Source organism: Schistocerca nitens, chromosome 3 (genome assembly GCF_023898315.1).
Source record: "Schistocerca nitens isolate TAMUIC-IGC-003100 chromosome 3, iqSchNite1.1, whole genome shotgun sequence".
Classification (NCBI taxonomy): domain Eukaryota; kingdom Metazoa; phylum Arthropoda; class Insecta; order Orthoptera; family Acrididae; genus Schistocerca; species Schistocerca nitens.
In genome coordinates, this window is record NC_064616.1 from 748121124 (window position 1) to 748143455 (window position 22332).

General features: G+C 37.6%; 1 protein-coding gene across 1 annotated transcript in view; it reads left to right on the top strand.

Moving 5' to 3' along the window:
- The window catches only part of LOC126248738 (PI-PLC X domain-containing protein 1-like), a 90258-nt gene that overhangs the window by 15702 nt on the left and 52224 nt on the right, over window positions 1–22332 (top strand). The window contains exons 2-4 of the mRNA XM_049950060.1: window positions 11005–11163; window positions 18650–18878; window positions 21590–21829. Coding sequence (XP_049806017.1) covers window positions 11005–11163; window positions 18650–18878; window positions 21590–21829 — 628 coding nt within the window. The remainder of the gene's footprint in view (window positions 1–11004; window positions 11164–18649; window positions 18879–21589; window positions 21830–22332) is intronic.

Here is a 22332-nt window from a genome sequence, read left to right on the forward strand (position 1 = left end):
GAAGGAGGAACTGCAGGATGAGAGTGTGAGTGTAGAATGAATGGAGCTCTGGGTGGGGGGAGTGCAGGACAGGGGATTGCAGAGATGGAGGCTAGGAGGATTGTTTGATCAATGGATGTGCTGTAAGGGCAAATCCCGTCTACATAGGTAATTCGGAGAAGTTGATATTCAGGGGAGGATCCACATGGCATGGCTTGTGAAGTAAGGATTGAAGTGGAGCATGTTGTACTCAGCTGCTTGTTCTACCACTGGGTGGTCAACTCTTTTCTTGGTCACAACTTGACAGTGGGAATTTCTTTGGATAGATGGCTGATTGGTGGATCATGACCAAATGAAAGGCTGTGCAGAAGTTACAGCAGAGCTGGTGTATGATATGACTAATTTTGCAGATGACCTTGCTTCTCATAGTATAGTATATGCCTGTGATGGGACTAGAATAGGATATGCAGTGTGGATGCATCAGCCAAGTCTTGCAGCTGTATCTTCCGCAGGTGTATGACCCATGTGGCAAGAAGTGGAAGCAGGTGTCGTCTAAAGATGGACTAGGATGTTTTGTAGATTGTGTGGTTGGTGGAATGCCACTTTGGTAGGGATGGTAAGGACTGTGGGTAAGCTGTTCCTAATTTGTTGGTGTGATGATAAGTAGTTGAACCATGGTTCCAGTCCACACTGTTGTTAGGTCATGAAGATGGTTCTCTTTGCAGCTGGTTCATGGGGGTAATTGGAGGACTAGAGACATGTATTAGTATGGCACACATGGATCAGATTTGGTGGGTAATTCCTGTCTATGAAGGCCTTAGTCAAAGCTTCAGTATTCTGGAAAGGGATTGCTCATCACTGCAGATGTACAATCCAGGGGAGAGAATTTCTAGGGTAGTAGGTATGGCAGTTATCAAAATGGAAGTACTATTAGTGGTTAATGGACTTGATACGAACAAATGTTTATTGATCTATCTGATATGTGGAGATCAATGCACGGGAAGGTCGTTTACTGGGTTGAGGAGGACTATGTAAGGAGGGTGGGAGGATAAGTTTGAGGTTATAGAGGAATGAGGATAGGCTGCATTGCTCCTAGGCAGTGGTTTTGGGATCTTGGGTCGAAAATTGGGTATGAATGTTAGGGCATACCCCACAAGTGATATGCCTTCCCATCTCCCAGGAAACATGAGAAATGAACAAAGGCTACCCACCACTGGACAAGGCGGGATAAAGAAGTTATTCCATCTATGAATTGCTACTGTCAACATTTAACCATGTCCGAAAGAAGCTAGGAATTAGCTGAAACCTTGAAAAACAGGCACATACACATTACATATATCCAATAAACCAAATGGAAAGAACCAAAGGCCCGGGAGATTGGTGATGGATAGAAACTGTACTATGACAGCACAAGCAGCACTCATAATGGCATAGACATTGTGACTAGTGATAGGCATCAGGACAGTGTCACAAATGTATACTGAATATGTGACTGACTCATGAGTATAAAAATTGAGTCTGGCACGTCTAAACTTTGAACTGAGTCCTGTTACAGGCCCCAGGTTGTATGCCCTGATGAAGAAAAGGATGAATTTTGGACGGAATTAGATACCCATCTGTGCACTATTGATCTCGAAGAATATTTGGTAATAGGAGGCAATCTCAATGGTCTTGTAGGATCAGCAAGAAATGAGTATGACCAATGTCATGGTGGAAATGGGTATAGCACTGTCAATGTGGATGGGGTATGATTGCCCAAGCACATGAGCTTGTGGTGACTAACACATTCTTCAGGAAGGAGCATATACACCTGATAACATGTACAAATGGTGGGCACAAGACTCAAATTGACCATCTGCTTACAAGAAGACATAACCTGAAGCTGGTAACTGACATAAAAGTCATCCACTCAGAATCGGTTACTCCCCAGCATTGGCCTCATGACATGGACCTCAAGCTGAATATCCACAACTGAAATCATCCCCAAATCATTGAAGTGCAGAGAATCAAGTGGTGGTATATGTCATAATGCAAAGCCAGTAACAGGCATATGGGACAGCATTACCAGCCAAGCCCACTGTTAAGTGAATAACATTCTTGGTGGAACAAAACGGGGCAAATGAGCAGTCAATAAAGAAGTGTAATAGTGGAATGAAGATGTGCAAACAGCTGTGAGGGAGAAGAAGGCTTTCAAAGTATGGTTCCAGTCCCGCACCAATGAAGATCTGCAACGCTACAAGATGCAAAAATTGGCTGCCAAGTGAGCCGTTGCACCAGCCAGATCTTCTTACTATGTGTGTATTATGAACTAGACACACCTGAAGGAGTAAATAAAATTTATCTTCTTGCAAAAGCACACCATCGAGCCGCCAAGGACATTGGTCATGTCAAACACATAAAGGACAAAGACCATCAACCCCTTCGAGTCCCTCTCAGCATTCTCCACAGGTGGAGTGTTTACTTCTCCAAAATCAGCAATGGGGAATTTGACCATTCTCCAATACTGAGCACTGATCCAGTTTCTGGACCTGTACTACCAATTACCTCCCAGGAGATCAAGGAAGTGGTCAAAGAGATGAAGAATGAGAAGGCTGCTAGCACTGATGGCACCCCACCTGAGGTGTGGAAGATCCTTGGCCACAAAGATGTCACAATTCTTAATACCCTCTTTAACAGAATCATTGATGAGGATATAGTCCCAGCAATCTGGATGATTAGTTTCACACAGTCAATCTGGAAGAGAAAAGGTGACAGAATATTCGCTTTATTGACCAATTTGACAGCTGTGTCACACCATGAAGATCTCTGAGCAGGTTATAGACACGAGGCTCTGCACAATTGTTTCTATCACCCCAAATCAATGCAGATTTATCAAAGGAAGCAAAACCACAGATGTCATTCTTGCTGCTCAGTTACTTATTGAGAAACACTGTGAAATGAACAAGGGTATTCACGTGTCATTTGGAAAAGGCCTTCGACCATATCCCACATCAGCTTATTTGGTACATATTGCATCTCACAGTGTCTGTGAAGCCTACATCGAACTGCTGTTTTGGAATGTCTCCAGCAATGTCCGATGTGCAGTGGGAACATCACCCCTTTTTAGTATCAGTGTCAGAGTACATCAAGGTTCAGCACTGTCAGCGCTGCTGTTTATCCTCTGTATGGACACTGTGACATACAACCTACAGTCACCCCACCCTTGGTCACTCCTATATGCTGACGATGTTTTACTGGCAAACAAATACCATGAAGACCTCCAGGAACAGATGCAGCAATGGACTCAGTGAGTTGGTAACACTGGCCTCTGACCGAATACCAAAAAGACAGAATACATGGAGTGTGGTACTCAAACTGATGGGAGCATCAAAGTCAATGGAGAGGACCTGAAGAAAGTAGAGTAATTCAAATATCTTGGCTCACTCATATGCAATGATGGTGAAAATCTACTGGGAATCCGTGCCCGCGTTAACAAAGCCTGGATGAAATGGCACAAAGTGAATGGTGTACTGCATGATTTCAGTATGCCTTGACACATTAAGTCAAATGTTATAAGACTGTAGTATGCCTAGTCACACTTTATGGGTTAGAGTGTTGGCCAACAACAATGAAGCATGAGCAGACTCTCCACATGATGAAATGTGCATGCTCCGATGCTCCATTAGGCTTACCCAATTTGAACATGCAACAAACATCAACGTTCAACAGCAACTTGGAGTTGCACCCATCTCAGACATATTAAGCAAAAGCAGGTTAAGATGGTATGGACACGTCACATGCAGTAAAGCAGACTTGGTTACAAGAACAGGTATGCAACTGGACATAAATGGTTGACAACCTTGTAGCAGACCCAACACAAGATGGATGGACCATATCAAGAAGGAAATATAATTCATCAATGGTACCTATGAAGATGCTCTTGACAGACCAAAATGGAGGTAGATGTGTCAACAAGCATACCCTGTCAGTGCAGGATAAACACTAAGAAGAAGAAGAAGGCCCATAAAGAGGTTGTCATAGAACAGTGCTATGTGCATGCTCATGGCTGTGATGTGGATTTGTTTATATACATTCCACTCAAAGGAGAAACAGTTGTGGGTAAGGATATAATTTGTCAGCTGTATAAGGAATGATGTGATGAGCTTGGAGTTGGTAAGACACTGGGACAAGTAGTGTTTTAAAGTGGCAAGGCCATGAGCATGGAGGTTCAAAATGGTTCAAATGGCTCTGAGCACTATGGGACTTACAATCTATGGTCATCAGTCCCCTAGAACTTAGAACTACTTAAACCTAACTAACCTAAGGACAGCACACAACACCCAGTCATCACGAGTCAGAGAAAATCCCTGACCCCGCCGGGAATCGAACCCGGGAACCTGGGCGTGGGAAGCGAGAACGCTACTGCACGACCACGGGCTGCGGACTGGGCATGGAGGATTCTGGTGTATAGGAAGATGGCTTCAATAGTTATGGGTAGGGATGCAAGTGATAATGAGATAGAGGTGTTTGAGGGACAGAGAAGGAAGCGGTTTGTGTCTTTGATATAGATAAGCTGTAGGCAATGAGTTAGAGATGTTAGTTAATATGAGGTAAGATTCTTCCCTCAATAGCTCAATATATCTTCTCCAAATTCTTTTATGTGGCCATTACCACCAACAAGCTGTTGTTGTTGTTGTTGTGGTCTTCAGTCCTGAGACTGGTTTGATGCAGCTCTCCATGCTACTCTATCCTGTGCAAGTTTCTTCATCTCCCAGTACCTACTGCAACCTACATCCTTCTGAATCTGCTTAGTGTATTCATCTCTTGGTCTCCCCCTACGATTTTTACCCTCCACGCTGCCCTCCAATACTAAACTGGCGATCCCTTGATGCCTCAGAACATGTCCTACCAACCGATCCCTTCTTCTGGTCAAGTTGTGCCACAAACTCCTCTTCTCCCCAATCCTATTCATTACCTCCTCATTAGTTATGTGATCTACCCATCTAATCTTCAGCATTCTTCTGTAGCACCACATTTCGAAAGCTTCTATTCTCTTCTTGTCCAAACTATTTACCGTCCATGTTTCACTTCCATACATGGCTACACTCCATACAAATACTTTCAGAAATGACTTCCTGACACTTAAATCTATATTCGATGTTAACAAATTTCTCTTCTTCAGAAACGCTTTCCTTGCCATTGCCAGTCTACATTTTATATCCTCTCTACTTCGACCATCATCAGTTATTTTGCTCCCCAAATAGCAAAACTCCTTTACTACTTTAAGTGTCTCATTTCCTAATCTAATACCCTCAACATCACCCGACTTAATTCGACTACATTCCATTATCCTCGTTTTGCTTTTGTTGATGTTCATCTTATATCCTCCCTTCAAGACACCATCCATTCCGTTCAACTGCTCTTCCAAGTCCTTTGCTGTCTCTGACAGAATTACAATGTCATCGGCGAACCTCAAGGTTTTTATTTCTTCTCCATGGATTTTAATACCTATTCCGAATTTTTCTTTTGTTTCCTTTACTGCTTGCTCAATATACAGATTGAATAACATCGGGGAGAGGCTACGACCCTGTCTTACTCCCTTCCCAATCACTGCTTCCCTTTCATGTCCCTCGACTCTTATAACTGCCATCTGGTTTCTGTACAAATTGTAAATAGCCTTTCGCTCCCTGTATTTTACCCCAGCCACCTTTAGAATTTGAAAGAGAGTATTCCAGTCAACATTGTCAAAAGCTTTCTCTAAATCTACAAATGCTAGAAACGTAGGTTTGCCTTTCCTTAATCTTTCTTCTAAGATAAGTCGTAAGGTCAGTATTGCCTCACGTGTTCCAGTATTTCTACGGAATCCAAACTGATCTTCCCCGAGGTCGGCTTCTACTAGTTTTTCCATTCGTCTGTAAAGAATTCGTGTTAGTATTTTGCAGCTGTGGCTTATTAAACTGATTGTACGGCAATTCTCACATCTGTCAACACCTGCTTTCTTTGGGATTGGAATTATTATATTCTTCTTGAAGTCTGAGGGTATTTCGCCTGTTTCATACATCTTGCTCACCAGATGGTAGAGTTTTGTCATGACTGGCTCTCCCGAGGCCATCAGTAGTTCTAGTGGAATGTTGTCTACTCCCGGGGCCTTGTTTCGACTCAGGTCTTTCAGTGCTCTGTCAAACTCTTCACGCAGTATCTTATCTCCCATTTCATCTTCATCTACATCCTCTTCCATTTCCATAATATTGTCCTCAAGTACATCGCCCTTGTATAGACCCTCTGTATACTCCTTCCACCTTTCTGCCTTCCCTTCTTTGCTTAGAACTGGGTTTCCATCTGAGCTCTTGATGTTCATACAAGTGGTTCTCTTATCTCCAAAGGTCTCTTTAATTTTCCTGTAGGCAGTGTCTATCTTACCCCTAGTGAGATAAGCCTCTACATCCTTACATTTGTCCTCTAGCCATCCCTGCTTAGCCATTTTGCACTTCCTTTCGATCTCATTTTTGAGACGTTTGTATTCCTTTTTGCCTGCTTCATTTACTGCATTTTTATATTTTCTCCTTTCATCAATTAAATTCAATATTTCTTCTGTTACCCAAGGATTTCTACTAGCCCTCGTCTTTTTACCTACTTGATCCTCTGCTGCCTTCACTACTTCATCCCTCAAAGCTACCCATTCTTCTTCTACTGTATTTCTTTCCCCAATTCCTGTCAATTGTTCCCTTATGCTCTCCCTGAAACTCTGTACAACCTCTGATTCTTTCAGTTTATCCAGGTCCCATCTGCTTAAATTCCCACCTTTTTGCAGTTTCTTCAGTTTTAATCTACAGGTCATAACCAATAGATTGTGGTCAGAGTCCACATCTGCCCCTGGAAATGTCTTACAATTTAAAACCTGGTTCCTAAATCTCTGTCTTACCATTATATAATCTATCTGATACCTTTTAGTATCTCCAGGGTTCTTCCATGTATACAACCTTCTATCATGATTCTTAAACCAAGTGTTAGCTATGATTAAGTTGTGCTCTGTGCAAAATTCTACCAGGCGGCTTCCTCTTTCATTTCTTAGCCCCAATCCGTATTCACCTACTACATTTCCTTCTCTCCCTTTTCCTACACTCGAATTCCAGTCACCCATGACTATTAAATTTTCGTCTCCCTTCACTATCTGAATAATTTCTTTTATTTCATCATACATTTCTTCAATTTCTTCGTCATCTGCAGAGCTAGTTGGCATATAAACTTGTACTACTGCAGTAGGTGTGGGCTTTGTGTCTATCTTGGCCACAATAATGCGTTCACTAAGCTGTTTGTAGTAGCTTACCCGCCTTCCTATTTTCCTATTCATTATTAAACCTACTCCTGCATTACCCCTATTTGACTTTGTGTTTATAACCCTGTAGTCACCTGACCAGAAGTCTTGTTCCCCCTGCCACCGAACTTCACTAAGTCCCACTATATCTAACTTTAACCTATCCATTTCCCTTTTAAAATTTTCTAACCTACCTGCCCGATTAAGGGACCTGACATTCCACGCTCCGATCCGTAGAACGCCAGTTTTCTTTCTCCTGATAACAACATCCTCTTGAGTAGTCCCCGCCCGGAGATCTGAATGGGGGACTATTTTACCTCTGGAATATTTTACCCAAGAGGACGCCATCATCATTTAATCATACAGTAAAGCTGCATGCCCTCGGGAAAAATTACGGCCGTAGTTTCCCCTTGCTTTCAGCCGTTCGCAGTACCAGCACAGCAAGGCCGTTTTGGTTATTGTTACAAGGCCAGATCAGTCAATCATCCAGACTGTTGCCCTTGCAACTACTGAAAAGGCTGCTGCCCCTCTTCAGGAACCGCACGTTTGTCTGGCCTCTCAACAGATACCCCTCCGTTGTGGTTGTACCTACGGTACGGCTATCTGTATCGCTGAGGCACGCAAGCCTCCCCACCAACGGCAAGGTCCATGGTTCATGGAGGGGGACCAAGCTATCCACTCAAATTAGTGGCCAGTACAAAAAGAAAAAGAGTTGATCACCTAGTGGCAGAATTTGCTACTGAGCAAAATATGCTCCAACTCAGTGGCTGCTTTGCAACCCATTCCATCTGGATCCTTTCTGTCTAATACCAGCTTCTCTGAAGTATGTGAATGGAAGTTCTTTGATATTCCTTGATCAAGCAGTCCTATTGGCACCAGTCTCAAGAAGACACTCTCCCTCACCTACCTGCATTGCTGTCCCTATAGCCTTCACCAACTTCAATCGTTTTACACTCACACGTTCCGCTTCACAGTCTGCCTCTTACTCTGTTCTTGTTCGCACTCTCAGTCCAATCATGCGTATAATTGTGAATCATCTACAAATCCCAGTGCCTGTGCCAGAGTTAGCTCACTGGTGCCACGTTTGTATCCACCCATGCCTTAAAAAATGCAGCCAGGACTTCTGATTTTCTAACATCTCAGAGATAATCCTGGACACCTTAGCTATTTACAAGGACTTGTTTTTCTTCTGGCCACACCCCAGCTATTAGTACACATATCTATAGTAGCCAAGCATCTTGTCAGACTTGTATCTCACATTTCAGATGTTGTTACATGCCATAGTCAATGTTTGACATCATTCTGGGACTGATATTTAATTAAGAGCTTAGACATTCTAGTGGAACTACAGTAAGAATTAATGTTTGGGAACACAGTTGGGACTGATAAATTGTTTTTCCCAGTTGTGATGTCCATCAATGCTAAAGCTGTGATTTAAAATAAATTGTTCTGTTGTAAGATACAATGTAGATCTACAGAGAACCATTCACCACATCCTTTTTAAATATGATATCATCACAATTGCAATATCAATTGTTGCAAGCTAACTGAAATCAGTATTTTAGCAATAAAATTACTTTGTTGGAGATAATTTTACATGACTTCTGTAAGCATTATATCACAAAATGAGAGATACCTAATACTGCTTTCTACATGTGACAGTGCAAACAAAGAGGCCTTAAATGACTAATTGTGCAAATCTTTTAAGTGGTTGACATGAATGATCAGTTTAATGTTAACTAGAAGTAATGTCACATCAACAGCGAGATCATTAGACAGAGCTCAAGCTGAAATTGGACATGGGGGAGGGAGAAAACACATGCGACTTTTTTAAAGGAAAGCTATTGGCATTTGCCTTAAAAGCCTCAAAGAAGCTGTGGAAAACCTGTATCTGTATGGTGATTTGAGCCTCACACCTTTCAAATAAATTCCAGTGCCTTAATCAGTATACTATTTTTTGTGACCTGCTTTTTCTATGAAGAGCCTCTTTGATGATGTGTGCTCTCATAAAGACACAGAAGTCTCAAAGTAAGCTGTGATGTGTTTTGGTTGTAATATTGTGATGTAAAATGCAAAGTCCAGGATTTTGTTTCATACTGTTTCTTTCAAGTCACTAATACATATGTGTTTTTCTCAATGCTGTGGCCTTAAAGTTTTTTATGAGGTATACAAATATGAGAGGAGCTTTGATTGTGAGACATTATGATACATATAATCAGTTCACATCATAATACTCACTTTCTTCAGTGACTAAGACATTATTTGTTTTCCAAAGCATATAGACTGAAGTCTTCAAAACTAAATCTTGTTTCCAAGGTTTTGAATGATTCCATGTTTCTGCACTGCTGGCAAAGTTCTTTCAAACATCTTTATATTCAGAGCCTGCAGCTTCCACCAAGTCTTTTATGGCCTTCTGAATGTACACAAGATCATCCAGAAGGTTCCAGGTAGAAAGAATGGTCCAAGTGAGATGGCATAGTGTTTAAGGGGCTGAACTTAGATTTGGAAGGTACGGGACTCAAATCCTCATCTCACCAGTGTAACACTAAATTGAAACAAAAAGTTTTCAGTTCTAAGTTGCAGTTTTCTATAGTAATTAAATGAGATCATTGTAATATCTTAAAAGTTTTGAAGCCAAATATGTGATATGATTTTTTGTATTCTTAGTGTGAACATATTATGTGCCCATAATTGTTGATTGTGACAATTCTTCATTCTGTTTCCCAGTGAAAACCAGTTCACCAAAATGTTTCAAAAAGCTGAAATCTTCTAACCTGAATAATTAACAAACTAACAGGTTATTTTAGTGAAGGAATAAATTTTTGTAAACAGAAAAATGTAGGCTACAAAACTATGATGCTGGATTTTGGAAAGAATTACATTCTGAGATATGAACATTCTTGAACACGAAAATTTTAAAAATGAATAACTTTTAAATTATTGTGAATTTGAAGAAAGTAAAATGTTTGTTGGAAAGTGAAGAAAGTGTACTTTTTAAATGAACAATGTTAATCTTCAAAGAAACATTTTTTAGTAGTACGACAATTTGAAATGCATTTGGTCTTCAATTCTTATAAATTATGAATATTAATTAAAATAAAATGTATCCATAACAACTAATTATACCATTATCAGCAGTAGTCTGAAAACTATCCTGTGAATAATAAAGTTCTGAGAACCACAACATGAACAAAAAAACTAGTTATTTCATGTAACCATCATATATGTATTACTAATAAAAAGAGTCAGAAAAAATAATATTGGTAACAGGAGTGGCATAAGATCAAGTAGAACAGTCCCACCTCACTCTGTTACAAAATTTTACTGAATAGCTTATTGTCTCTTCTATTTAAAATTGTTTCCCAGCATTACCTCTCTATAGCATGAAGCAGAGTACTGTTTGTGACACTCACCAACGTACTATCTATTTGTGTACTTCACTCATCTTTTAAACTCCCAGTACAACATTCCACTTCAATTCCCCTTTGGAAACACACAAATGAAGTGGATATATAGAATGACACCAGACACCTGAGACTGGTAGTTATGTGTTTAGAACTGTATATGTAACTCTATTTGCCCTAGACTACCGCTAGTTGAATGCATATTAAAAGCCTTTCTGCCAACTGAGGAGCTATTCCTAACACTAATGATAAACTTCCACATTGAAAAAATTAAATTCCAGTATATGAAGTTTGGTGAATGTGAAAAAAAAAAGTTTCTGTTTTCAGCTGGAAATGGTTTGCCAGATGTGTCACTCACAGTGTCTCCTGCAGAGGGGCAGGAATCCAACACACTTCAGTATGATCTGGAACTGAACTGGCAGCCTAGTCTGGATGCAGACTGGATTGGCCTTTACAATGTATCTTCACTGCAAGAAGTAACACAAGGTATGGCCTCCAGCAACATTGGATTTGATACTTGATTTACTAGCATTTTCAGTTATTAGCATTTCCTGATTGTAACCTTTCCAGGTACTCTTTAAGTTAATTAAGTGTGAACAAGGACATTCTCCATTCTTCACTAAATACGCTGACAAGAAAGTGGTTTTCATAGTTTGTACTTACTTTGATACTTAACACTACTCATTTCCCTACACACAAATGAAAATAAAACAGAAAAGTTCTTGTGATGCTTGAATGTTTCAATGTGTCCTAAAAATGAAAGCAATTTACAATTCTGCTACAAGCTTGAAATTTGAATTGTGTATGAACTGCAGCCACCAGTGGAGTTAAAAATCAGAAGCTGTATTTTTGTCTTTGTTTTTATAATTTTATAGTAAATATAACACATCCCAAAAGTTTGCCAGTCATTGTAAGAATGATTTTCCTCAAGGAGCTATAAAGCAGTGAAAAATGAGGGAAGCAACAATAGTTCATATACACGTCGACGATGCACATGTTCGTATTTCAGCTATTTGACTGTGTGAGTTAGTACAGTGGTTAAGACACCAGACTGATATTTAGAAGGTGTGGGATTTAAATCCCTATCCAATTATCCAAATTTATGTTTCAGTGGTTTCACTACATAATTTCAGGTGAATACTGGTATGTTGAATACCTTATTGAACAGAACATGGTCAGTTATATTTCCATCTTAGACCTATTGAGCCAATGCTCCATATCTAGCAATTTTAGTGTCAATGATGGCCCTTACTTTTGCAATTTTTTTTATTTTACTTAAGTTTTTAAAAAGGAAAATGTTTACATATTTTGACAAAGTTTAAAATGCTGTTTAGAACATCAGTATTGAAGGAAATAAAAAGAGCAGCTTATATAACTGCCAAATATTGTGACTCTTTTTAATATTTGAAAAAAAAATTTTCATACTATAATATCAGAATATTAACAATAAATAACACTCTTCTTTTTGTTGTTGCACCATTCTCAGCAAGGCTGTAGATGACATTTACCTGATTTCTAGTCATATTAATAGAAGGATTTGCTGAAATGTTGTGTAGACAGTCTCTGAAACCCATTCATTTATTTGAACTGAGAACTACAGCACTGCAGTATGTTGTTTGGCATTGACATTTGCGCTGGACATGAATGACACAGGTAACTCAGGTCAGGTGCAATGAACCTACTCATAGTATACTTTCAGGATAGAGACATACAAACAGTTTGCTAACACTGGCATTTCCAGAATATTGTTCCTCTTGGAATGAAAGACAAAGGGTGTTCTGTTATGCAGTTTCCACTTTTACTTGTGAGTACACCAAGTAAAATGCATATAGGTCAACTGTCAGCTTTACACACACCTCGTTAGTTAGTTTGTTAGTAACATGTTCCATGGATCATTTTGCACAATAGATTGTAATGTTATGGAATGAGTCATTATACACTCACATAACCAATTAATTTGTACATATGGTTACACCTTAAACATTTATTTATTTATTATAAAAACAAAAAAGATATACAGATGTTAGGAATTCCTACACACCACCTTTTACACATAAATATAAAAGAAATTATTCTTTGAAATAGGAGTAGTTGTCAAGGAGAAACTTTCTCAGTTTGTTATAAAATTTTACTCTGCTGTCTGTTGGACTTTTATATCACTGGATAAATGATCAAAAATTTTTGTTGCAGCTTTGTGCACCCCTTTCTGTGCTAAAGACAACCGTAATGTGTAGTAATGAAATGTCATTTTTCCTTCTGATATTGTAATTATGTACCTCGTTGTTCCTATTGAACTATAGTGGATTATTTACAACAAACTCCATGAGGGAATAAATATGCTGTGAAGCTCAATTTATTACTTCCTCACCATATGTTATGCTTATCATTGGTGTTGTACCTATAGTGTGCAGAAATGAATACGTTGGTTTTTTTTTAGAAATTGAGGGTGGGACCATTCACAGAAAACCAGTCGATGATACTTTTAACAACTTTATTTGCCATTTCTTCTGTTTCTGTACATATGCACAGATTGTTTACAATACTAGTGTCACCTGCAAAAAGAAATAATTCTGCTTGTTGTATACTAGATGGAAGGTTGTTTACATATATGAGGAACAGTAGTGAACCCAAGACTGAACCTTGGAGAATCCCATACGTGATTTCTCCCCAGTCAGAATTATGTCCATGGACTATTTTGCTTGAACTGTAAAGCACAAATTTCTGCATTCTTTTGGTTATATATGATGTTATCCATTGGTTGGCTATACCATCAATCCCATAAAATGTTAATTTATCTAGGAGAATACTGTGATTCACACAGCCAAATGCCTTACAGAGGTCACAGAAATACCAACTGGTGCTATTTTATTATTTAGTGCTTGTAAAATCTAGTTACTGAGCATGTAAATGGCATTCTTAGAAGAGCAACCCTTCTGAAACCCAAACTGTGATTTTCTAAGGATACTACTGTTGCTAAGGTGAGATACTATTGTAGAAGACGTCACCTTCTCAAAAATTTTGGAGAATGATGTCAATAATTACTGACCTGCTTCACTGCTGACAACTCTCTTGTTGCCTTTCTTAAAGAGGGGCTTAACAATGGCATTAATCCACATTATGTGACATGTATCCGAATTTACACACTATAGACTTCACATCTAGAACATTGTCAGAGAACTGTAATCTGACTTGACTGTACAGTGTCCCTAGCCCACAGTTTATAACACATCACAGAGAGGCTTTTACTGTGACTCAGGTCACTGGCAAACAATAATGGGTTTAAACCAACTGCCTCTATGTAGATAAAATCATGATTTAGTGTCCTTAGCCAAAAAGATTAGTTGATGTATTCAATAAAAAAATTCTAGTAATAGTGTTTACTTGTTTCTGACACTATTTAATAGTACGTGTTTTTGTTGGTTCTACATAAACTTTCATGGCCTAAAGTCAGATACCAGATGCTGGTATAGGAAAAGAACCTTTCTTCTCCTTCTTCTTCTTCTCCTTCTTCTTCTTCAATGAGTGGGTGTCTCAAGGATGCATGCTTTAATGTACGAATCCTATAACCAATGAATTTTCCTATTACTTTAAAGTGACTGATAATATCTTTTTTTATTATTTGTGGTGGTACAACACAGTAATTTCATGCACACAAAGAAACATAGGACTAATTGACAAAAGGAAGTGAAATTTAAAGCAAAAGTATAAATTTTAAAGAATGCATCAATTTTAAAATGTAAAAACAAAGAAAAAGGTGCTAAATATTTCAGTATAAAAATCACAAAGGAAAGGGGTGTATTTAGGTAATAGTTACATTAGTAACACCATGAAATGTATTAATGGAAGATACCAACATATCAATATGTGTAACATCACTCTCATCCAGCAAGGATGCCTGCTGCAGGAATGCAACTGATATTGCAGGCTGGTCATGTGAACTTCTGTAGCTGACAAATATAAGGTCACCTAGCAGCGGTCTTTTCATATGTTCCTGTTATTGGACTCACCTCTACCTGTGAACTCTTAACTGCCATGACTGTTTACTGTGTGCAAGGTGGTATGAAATATTAAGTTGTGGTTTCCACCACTGCTAGGTTTAATGGAATTATGATTAATGAACCTTTGTTTATTAGCTAAAAGGTGCTTAGACTTGAATAATCAACAACTATTTCATATTAATTTCTATTGTGGCTTCGACAGATATTCCACCAAGAACTATTACTGTTCAGTTCATGGACTAACAGGCCATTCCCCCCCCCCCCCCCCCCCCTCAGAAGTTCCCTGTGTTCAACAAATAAGTGAGGGTTGTAACAGTTATAAAGATGCATCACAAATTTTTGCCATATTAATGCCACTGATATTAGTCAATACTGACTCAAGCCTTGTACAGCTAGATGAATATAGAGGGCATTTCATCAAGTGCATTGTTGTCACAGTTTTGCTACATAAACTGTTGGTCTCTCCCCTTCCAGTATCCGCATATTATTCAGGCAACATTTACTTTAATTGAAGCCCATTTGTAGCCTGATACAGCCCATATTTTTTTCATAACAGGATCAGGATTTCCTGAATGATTGGCAAACTTATGGCTCCATAGTTTCATTTTTTATTAATCTGTGTTTGATGGTATGATAGAGTGCAGGAAACCATTCATAGACCTCAGTTGAGGGCAAAAAAAAAAAGATTATTTTCATGACAAGAGTGAGCTAGTCAAGTGGGAATCCTTAATTGCTCCATAGTTGCATTAATTTTATGACAGATGAGACATGGAAGTATGCTTGCAAATGATTGCAGACTGTTTATCAATGTTGCTTTTAGGCACCCTGTGGATAACTTGCATATTTGATTTATGGTGCCAAGCATATTAGAACAGCGGTTAAGGCATTATACTCATATTCAGGAGGACAAATATGCAGGAAAAAAAAAGCTCTTTCCTTTCCAGCAAATTAAAAATAAGACATAATGTACCTCAGGGCTCAGTACTAGGACAGGTTGGTTTATGTGGACACCTTGTTGAACATAAGAGTCACCGAATAACTATCCTATTTGCTGATGTCTCCAGTATATTGCTCATTGGATCCAGCTCAGAAAGTTTTAATAAAATACATTCAGAATTTCCATAAAAAACAAATTCATTGTAAATACAAAAAAAAAAATGTTTGTGTCAGCATTCACTTATCTCCCCTTTCTACACAAATGTCTGTTCAAACAAGATTAAAAAATGATCCTCTAGAAAATGTAAGTGTGACAACATTTTTTGGTCTGTGTTTTAAGCAACACTTGAAATGGGACACACATGCAAATAATTAGTCAAAAACTGTCATTCATGTGCTATGATTTAAGAGTATTATTAAATTATACAGCAGACAAAACAACAGTTCCACTGGCTGCTGTGCTGTAGGACCATTTTCTGGGAACACTCAACTCGTAGCATACATGTTTTCAGAATACAAAAAAGAGCTCTAAGAATAATTAGTGGCCTTAAAGAAATGGAGTCCTGTAACTTTCACTTTACTGAGCTTGGTGTTCTGGAAGTTCAATGCTTATTAATCTGTGGAACTATCTTATTCAATAGCAACTGGTCTGTCAAACCAGACAAATTATGCAGGACAAAAATCTACATAACTGCTGTACCAGAGGGCAATAAAATATCCATCAAACATATTCCAGAACAGCATCCTACCAGAAGAGCATAATTAATATAGGTATCATACTTCATAATAAGATACTAGATGCAATACATAACCAATGTTTAAAAGTAAACTAAAGGTGATCCTAACAAATTACTGTTTCCATTCTGTAAAAGAATTTCTGTATATGTAAATATAAATTTTAGTTATACAATTCTGGTAAACTTAGACTTTAGGAATATGTGCCTAATTTTGTGTACTTATTATGCTGATATATATTTCTCTATCCTCGTTTTGCCCCATCATTAAACAGTTATAAACAAACTTGGGTTACAAGTACTGTATATTTACCTACTTACCTTACTTTCACTTTTTTCCAATACTAAATGTAACTGGAACTTCATTTTCAAGTGTCCAGTACCATTTGTACAATTTGTGGTGTATGTTGAAACTGAACCAATAAAAAAAAAAAAAAAATCAGTCAATCAATCAATACGCATCTGGATATCTAAATGTAGGTTTTCCTAGTCCTTAAGGGCCTCAGGGAACTTTGTTTTCTTTCTACCCAATCTGAGGTACTGCTTTGTTTCCAATTTAGCACAAAGTCAACTTTTCTAATACGCTTTCACCCTTTATATACATGGTAGATGAATTCTCTTCATGAGTAGCCAAATGTTGGAGCTATTGTTTTTATAGTTGGACAATGTGAATCTCCCTACTGTCATAATGTGTAAACTACTAATGCAGAAACAGTTATAAATAACACTGCTGTACTAACCTAGGTATAAAACCTACAACCTCACCATCCTCACAATTGTTTGATTACCCTTGTTTTTTGGCACTTAAAGTATCATCATCTCATTCATACTTATGTTTTCCATGATTTCTCTATATAAATCAAGGCACATGCAGGGATGATACCTATGAAAGAGCACAGCTGATTTTCTTGCCCATCTTTCTATACAATATTGCAGGATGAATTTAGCAAATTTTTAATGTTTAAAAACACATTTTATAAATAATATCTACCATTTTTTATACAGATATTGCTCAAAATTAATAATAATATAGTATATTTTTTATTAAAGTTCTTAACTTACCTCTTCATAGTCAGTAATAATAAATATCAGCAACTAAAAGAAATGCATCCATACTATACAGACTGCCCAAGACTGGACTTCTGAAGTGGTTCAAGAAATTCTCACAGTGCTGTTTCATTTCCTATTCTTGTAATGCAAAGCACTGCGAATCTGTAATGTATGGAAAATATGGGAAAATGCTTCTCACTATAATGATACTGAAACTCATTGAAAGCATCAAAAATTTGTTGAACTCATCCATAGAAGGATGTGAAGCAAACTTTTCAGATTCTTATAGAAAAAGATGCAGTGCTGTGTTAATTTATTGAACCACATCAGTTGTTGAATCTTGGGAGTTATGAACATCATGAATGCATGTTTCAGCTGTTGATATTCTTGAATGAACATGATGTTTGCTACTGGCCTTTATCTTTAAGTACACATATGATTTTTTTGTGAGTGGTACATATAATTCACAAATTATACCAATTGTACTTTATATCATTCATTAGGCAATGCAGCAATTACACTGACAGATAACAGAATTAAAGATATGTCCCAGAACCTTTTGGTTACCAGGCATGCACTTTACTGATGGACCAACAGACTCAACAGTTTGTATATTAGTTAGTTCATAATATGAACTTCTAAACTGTAAAACCAAAATATTATCTATAAGAATATATAATTTTATGTTAGAAACATAATAACAGTTTGCTTTATTTGGGCAAATACACTTATTATAGAGATCTATTAATTATACATGCTGTTCTTTCATCTCATGTATGCTTCGGTTTGTTAAATTACAAGAAGACAGAATTGCAGGTCTGTAGGCAAAATCCCATATACTGCCAATAGAAATACTTAAAAGTAGAAAAACTAAGATGTTTCCTTTTGTCTTCATAAGAGGCAAGTGCCTCTAAATCTGTGGTTTGTGTGAGCTGCCTTTCCTTACAACCTTCCTCAACCAATTCCTCTTTCCTTCCTGAGGAAGGAATATAAAATTTCTGACAGCTACACATAGGTTTCTTTCTATTTTTTAAAGTAGTTCTATAAACAGATTTGAAATTTTGCCTTGTGGATGGAAATGGAAATTTAAGAGTTTAATGAGCTGAGTATGCTTAGGCACTTCATTATTTTTGCAAATTACTGACTTAATAAAAACAGGCTTTTTTTTTAAACAAAACTCCAGTTTGATGCCATGTGCAAAAAACACCATAGAACTGATGTGTTTTATCTCTCACGTGGATATTTGGATTACAGACACAGAGCCGCTCATTTGCATCAGTCCTCGTGATTACCCTGATGGATACTACAGTACTAATATCAGCTTTGCCGAACAACAGTACCCCAATGGATGGAATAAAGGGTCTGGAGAAAACCCCGTGCCTGGAGATGCTTGTCTGCCCTATTGGATTGCTGCCTACAAATACAATGAATTGCATCAGGCTGTCTGTCTTAAAATCCACCCTACTTGGATGTGGGATCATAGGTAAGGTGCTGATTGCATCTTTCTGTATGATGGCAAACAAGAACACAATGCATTTTAATATAACTGTGATAACTTTCATGATTTAGCCAGATAGTATATTGAATATTGTATCTAAATTTGCATTTTTTGTCAAATACTGCCAAAGGCAACAATACCATTGTATGCATGCACCGAGAAATTAATTTTTTGTTGAGTACTGCCAGTCATCTGAAGTGCAGTGAATTCAGCTGCATAATTCACACCAATTGTTGTGTGTATGTTAGCTATCATTTACAAACATACCGGTATTTTCCAGTAACATACAAGTTAAATGTGAAGTAAAAGTAATTGACTTTAGATATAAGATGTGTAATGAGCAACAGAATGAGAACTTACAATTACATAGTACTCATATATCAGAATGTAAATTCTGTTTTCAAATGGCAGAGGATTTTCACCATTATTGATCATGGCAATTTTTTAAAATAAATATGCAGTAGCTGGAATATATGATGAAGGAATTTCTGATGTTCTACAAAGCTATGCAGAAACAATTGTATAGTCTCCTTTCATTAACATTTACGGTATTGAGCTCTTACTCAGTGTGTGGTTTTTTATTCCTTTGACTGTGCTTCCGCACCTAATAGTGTGTGAAGTTACTGAAGAGCTCAGTAATATTTAAGAAAAATGAAGGAGTCATGCAGTGGAATGTCTGGGATGATTCAGGGAAAAACTGAAATGTTGGACTTTTATGTGGATGGATTAGGCATCAAAAATGACAGTAAAAATTAAATATATGGTAGAGGATCTTAAACTGAGTATTTTGTGATAAGGGTCCAGTGATTGGAAATTAATATTTAAGTCAGTATGAGGTCATGAATGCAGAATATATGTGAGGCTAAAGGTGCTCCCCCCCCCTCCCCTCATTCCCCCCTCCCTGAACCCCCCCTCATTCCCCCCTCCCTGAACCCCCCCTCATTCCCCCCTCCCTGAACCCCCCCCCCCCATTCCCCCCTCCCTGAACCCCCCCCCCCCAAACACACACCTTTCTGGAAAGGAAAAAATTTAGTGTAGTCAGATGTCTTTTCTTTCAGCAACATATATTCTTTTTTATAGAGTATGAAAGGGTACAGCTGCTTTCCTTCTCCATCCTTCCCTAATCCGAGCTTGTGCTCTGTCTCTAATGACCACATTGTCGTGGGGTGTTAAATACTAATCTCCTCCCCCTCCTGCCAATAGTACATAAACAATTGTTGAGACCAAAATGGATAGATCATGTCTGTATGCGTTTGGCACACAGTATTTGTTTTGCCTGTGACGTCATCACACTAGTGTAGACACACGCACATGATTGTTATGAATTAGGCTTGTGTAAAGTTATAAACTGGTGTAGCATGGAAACATGTTATGCTAGGACATTGACTCAAGTGTCATTGCAAAGAATGTGTGTAGAAATACTAGGACCCAAAGTGAGACAATAAAAATATCGAAAAGAATATAAGTGAAGATCTGTACTAAACTGAAAACTGCAAAATAATCAAAGATGTAATCTCATATGACTCTTAAATTTGCACAGAATTATATAAAACACAAGACAGAGGAAAACTCACACTGAAAGAAATCGAAAAAGCCTAATAAGTCCTGCATTTAGTGAATACTAGGCCTACAGGTGCATCAAAAATGAAATGAAAAAACAACACAAGGTGATTATGTAGATGGTCCATCGGGCATACAGTGGCAGCGGCAGTCCAAATATCTACAGATCATACACAAGCATCATTGGAAGGCAATACAGAAAACAGTGATATTATAGACATAGATGGCAACATGACATCACCAGATGAGTATGTATTGTAACCACCAAATATCAAGTTGTCATCCAACACTGACATGTCAGGCATCAGTGCACATACATTGATGGAGGGTACTATGGGAGACTGATGTCACTGGTGTAACCACGGTATTAAAGACAGTGATTAGTTAGTTAGTTTAGTGATCCATGCATCATTTTGCACAATAAATTGTAATGATGTGGAATGAGTCATTTTACATTCACAAACTAATTTCTAAATGATTAAATTACATTTAACAAGAAACACTTCTTATGATTTTATCTCAACATGTTAACAAAAAATCCAAGGCGTGGAACGAAAATGCACACACAGAAATTTTATTTCTTGTCCATGGGGATTAACATGCAAAATTAGTATTGGCACTGTTTTAGAAGTTCTTTTTCTGGCTATGTACAAACTTTAATGCCATTTTCTTCTAAATTTATATTATTTTTAGTACACATGAAAATAATTTTTTATTGTTGTAAAGCATTTCATTTGTAGGCCTGTTTTCTTAGTGCCTTGCTTGAGGTCTACTTTGTGAGAAACAACCACTCTATGATGTCACAGAGATTAATTCTCTGTTCCTATCAACTGAGATTTACCCTTCACTGACCCTTTTTGCTGAGGACCAGGCAGTTTGGAATTTTTATATTAGCACAGCAAAATCTTGTCAAGTGAGGTGTCAGGACTCATATTTGTTTTTACTGTGGTGTAATGACTAGCATCTTGCAGATTTACAATGTTATAATAGAATTAACAGTTTTTTTCTAAGAAAAAAAAAGAAGTAAATAACAGTTGAGTTATTGTATCAATAGTCTTCTATATTTATTTATTGTAACTTGCAGAAATAAATTAATTACTGAATTTGAATACATTTTTTTCTTTTCTTTTCAACAGAGCTGAGCTGGAGAACATGCCTCTTATTGGTTTGTTCTTTCCTGGTACATACAATTCAAACCACTTTAACAGAGGGAGTATACCCTTGCCAAGGCAAACAGTCAGTCATTTTCTTCTCACACAAGATTCTGATGTCTGGGGGGAATTAATTCGTGGTATTCGGTACCTTGATGTTGATATAGAGTATTGTCCTAACCAGGGGAAGTCTTCTTCCACCCCTGCAACTACAGATGATGACAGGTACTTACAATAAAATAATTGTGTAATTTAGGTACCTAATTGTAGTAATTATTGTGCTTCAATGCAGCATGTAAAAAATTGAACTGTACAGTATGGGAGTATAATTATATTTTCTTTGGTAGTTTAATATAATAAATCATACAATAAATCATTCAGTTATAAAGAGCACAGCTTTGTGAAATGAGTCCAAGCCAATAATAGTTTAATGAAATGAAAAAAAACTCAGTACTCCAGCTGTATTCATTTCATGAAATGCATAGTTACAGAGAAAGTCAGAAAATTGTGAGAAAAACAATTACATTTGACTACGGGTGCTGTTACTTATTCTTGTGCTCTGTGGTGACTGCTGTGACCCATTTAGATACTGCCAATTCCTTCTGCATGCCTTCCATTGATCTACAAAGTATGCTATATATATATTTTAAAAGAAGACATAATGGTTCCACTGAGACTTTCTGTTGTCTGAATAAAATATTTTATTTATGGTTGAAATTGGCCAATAG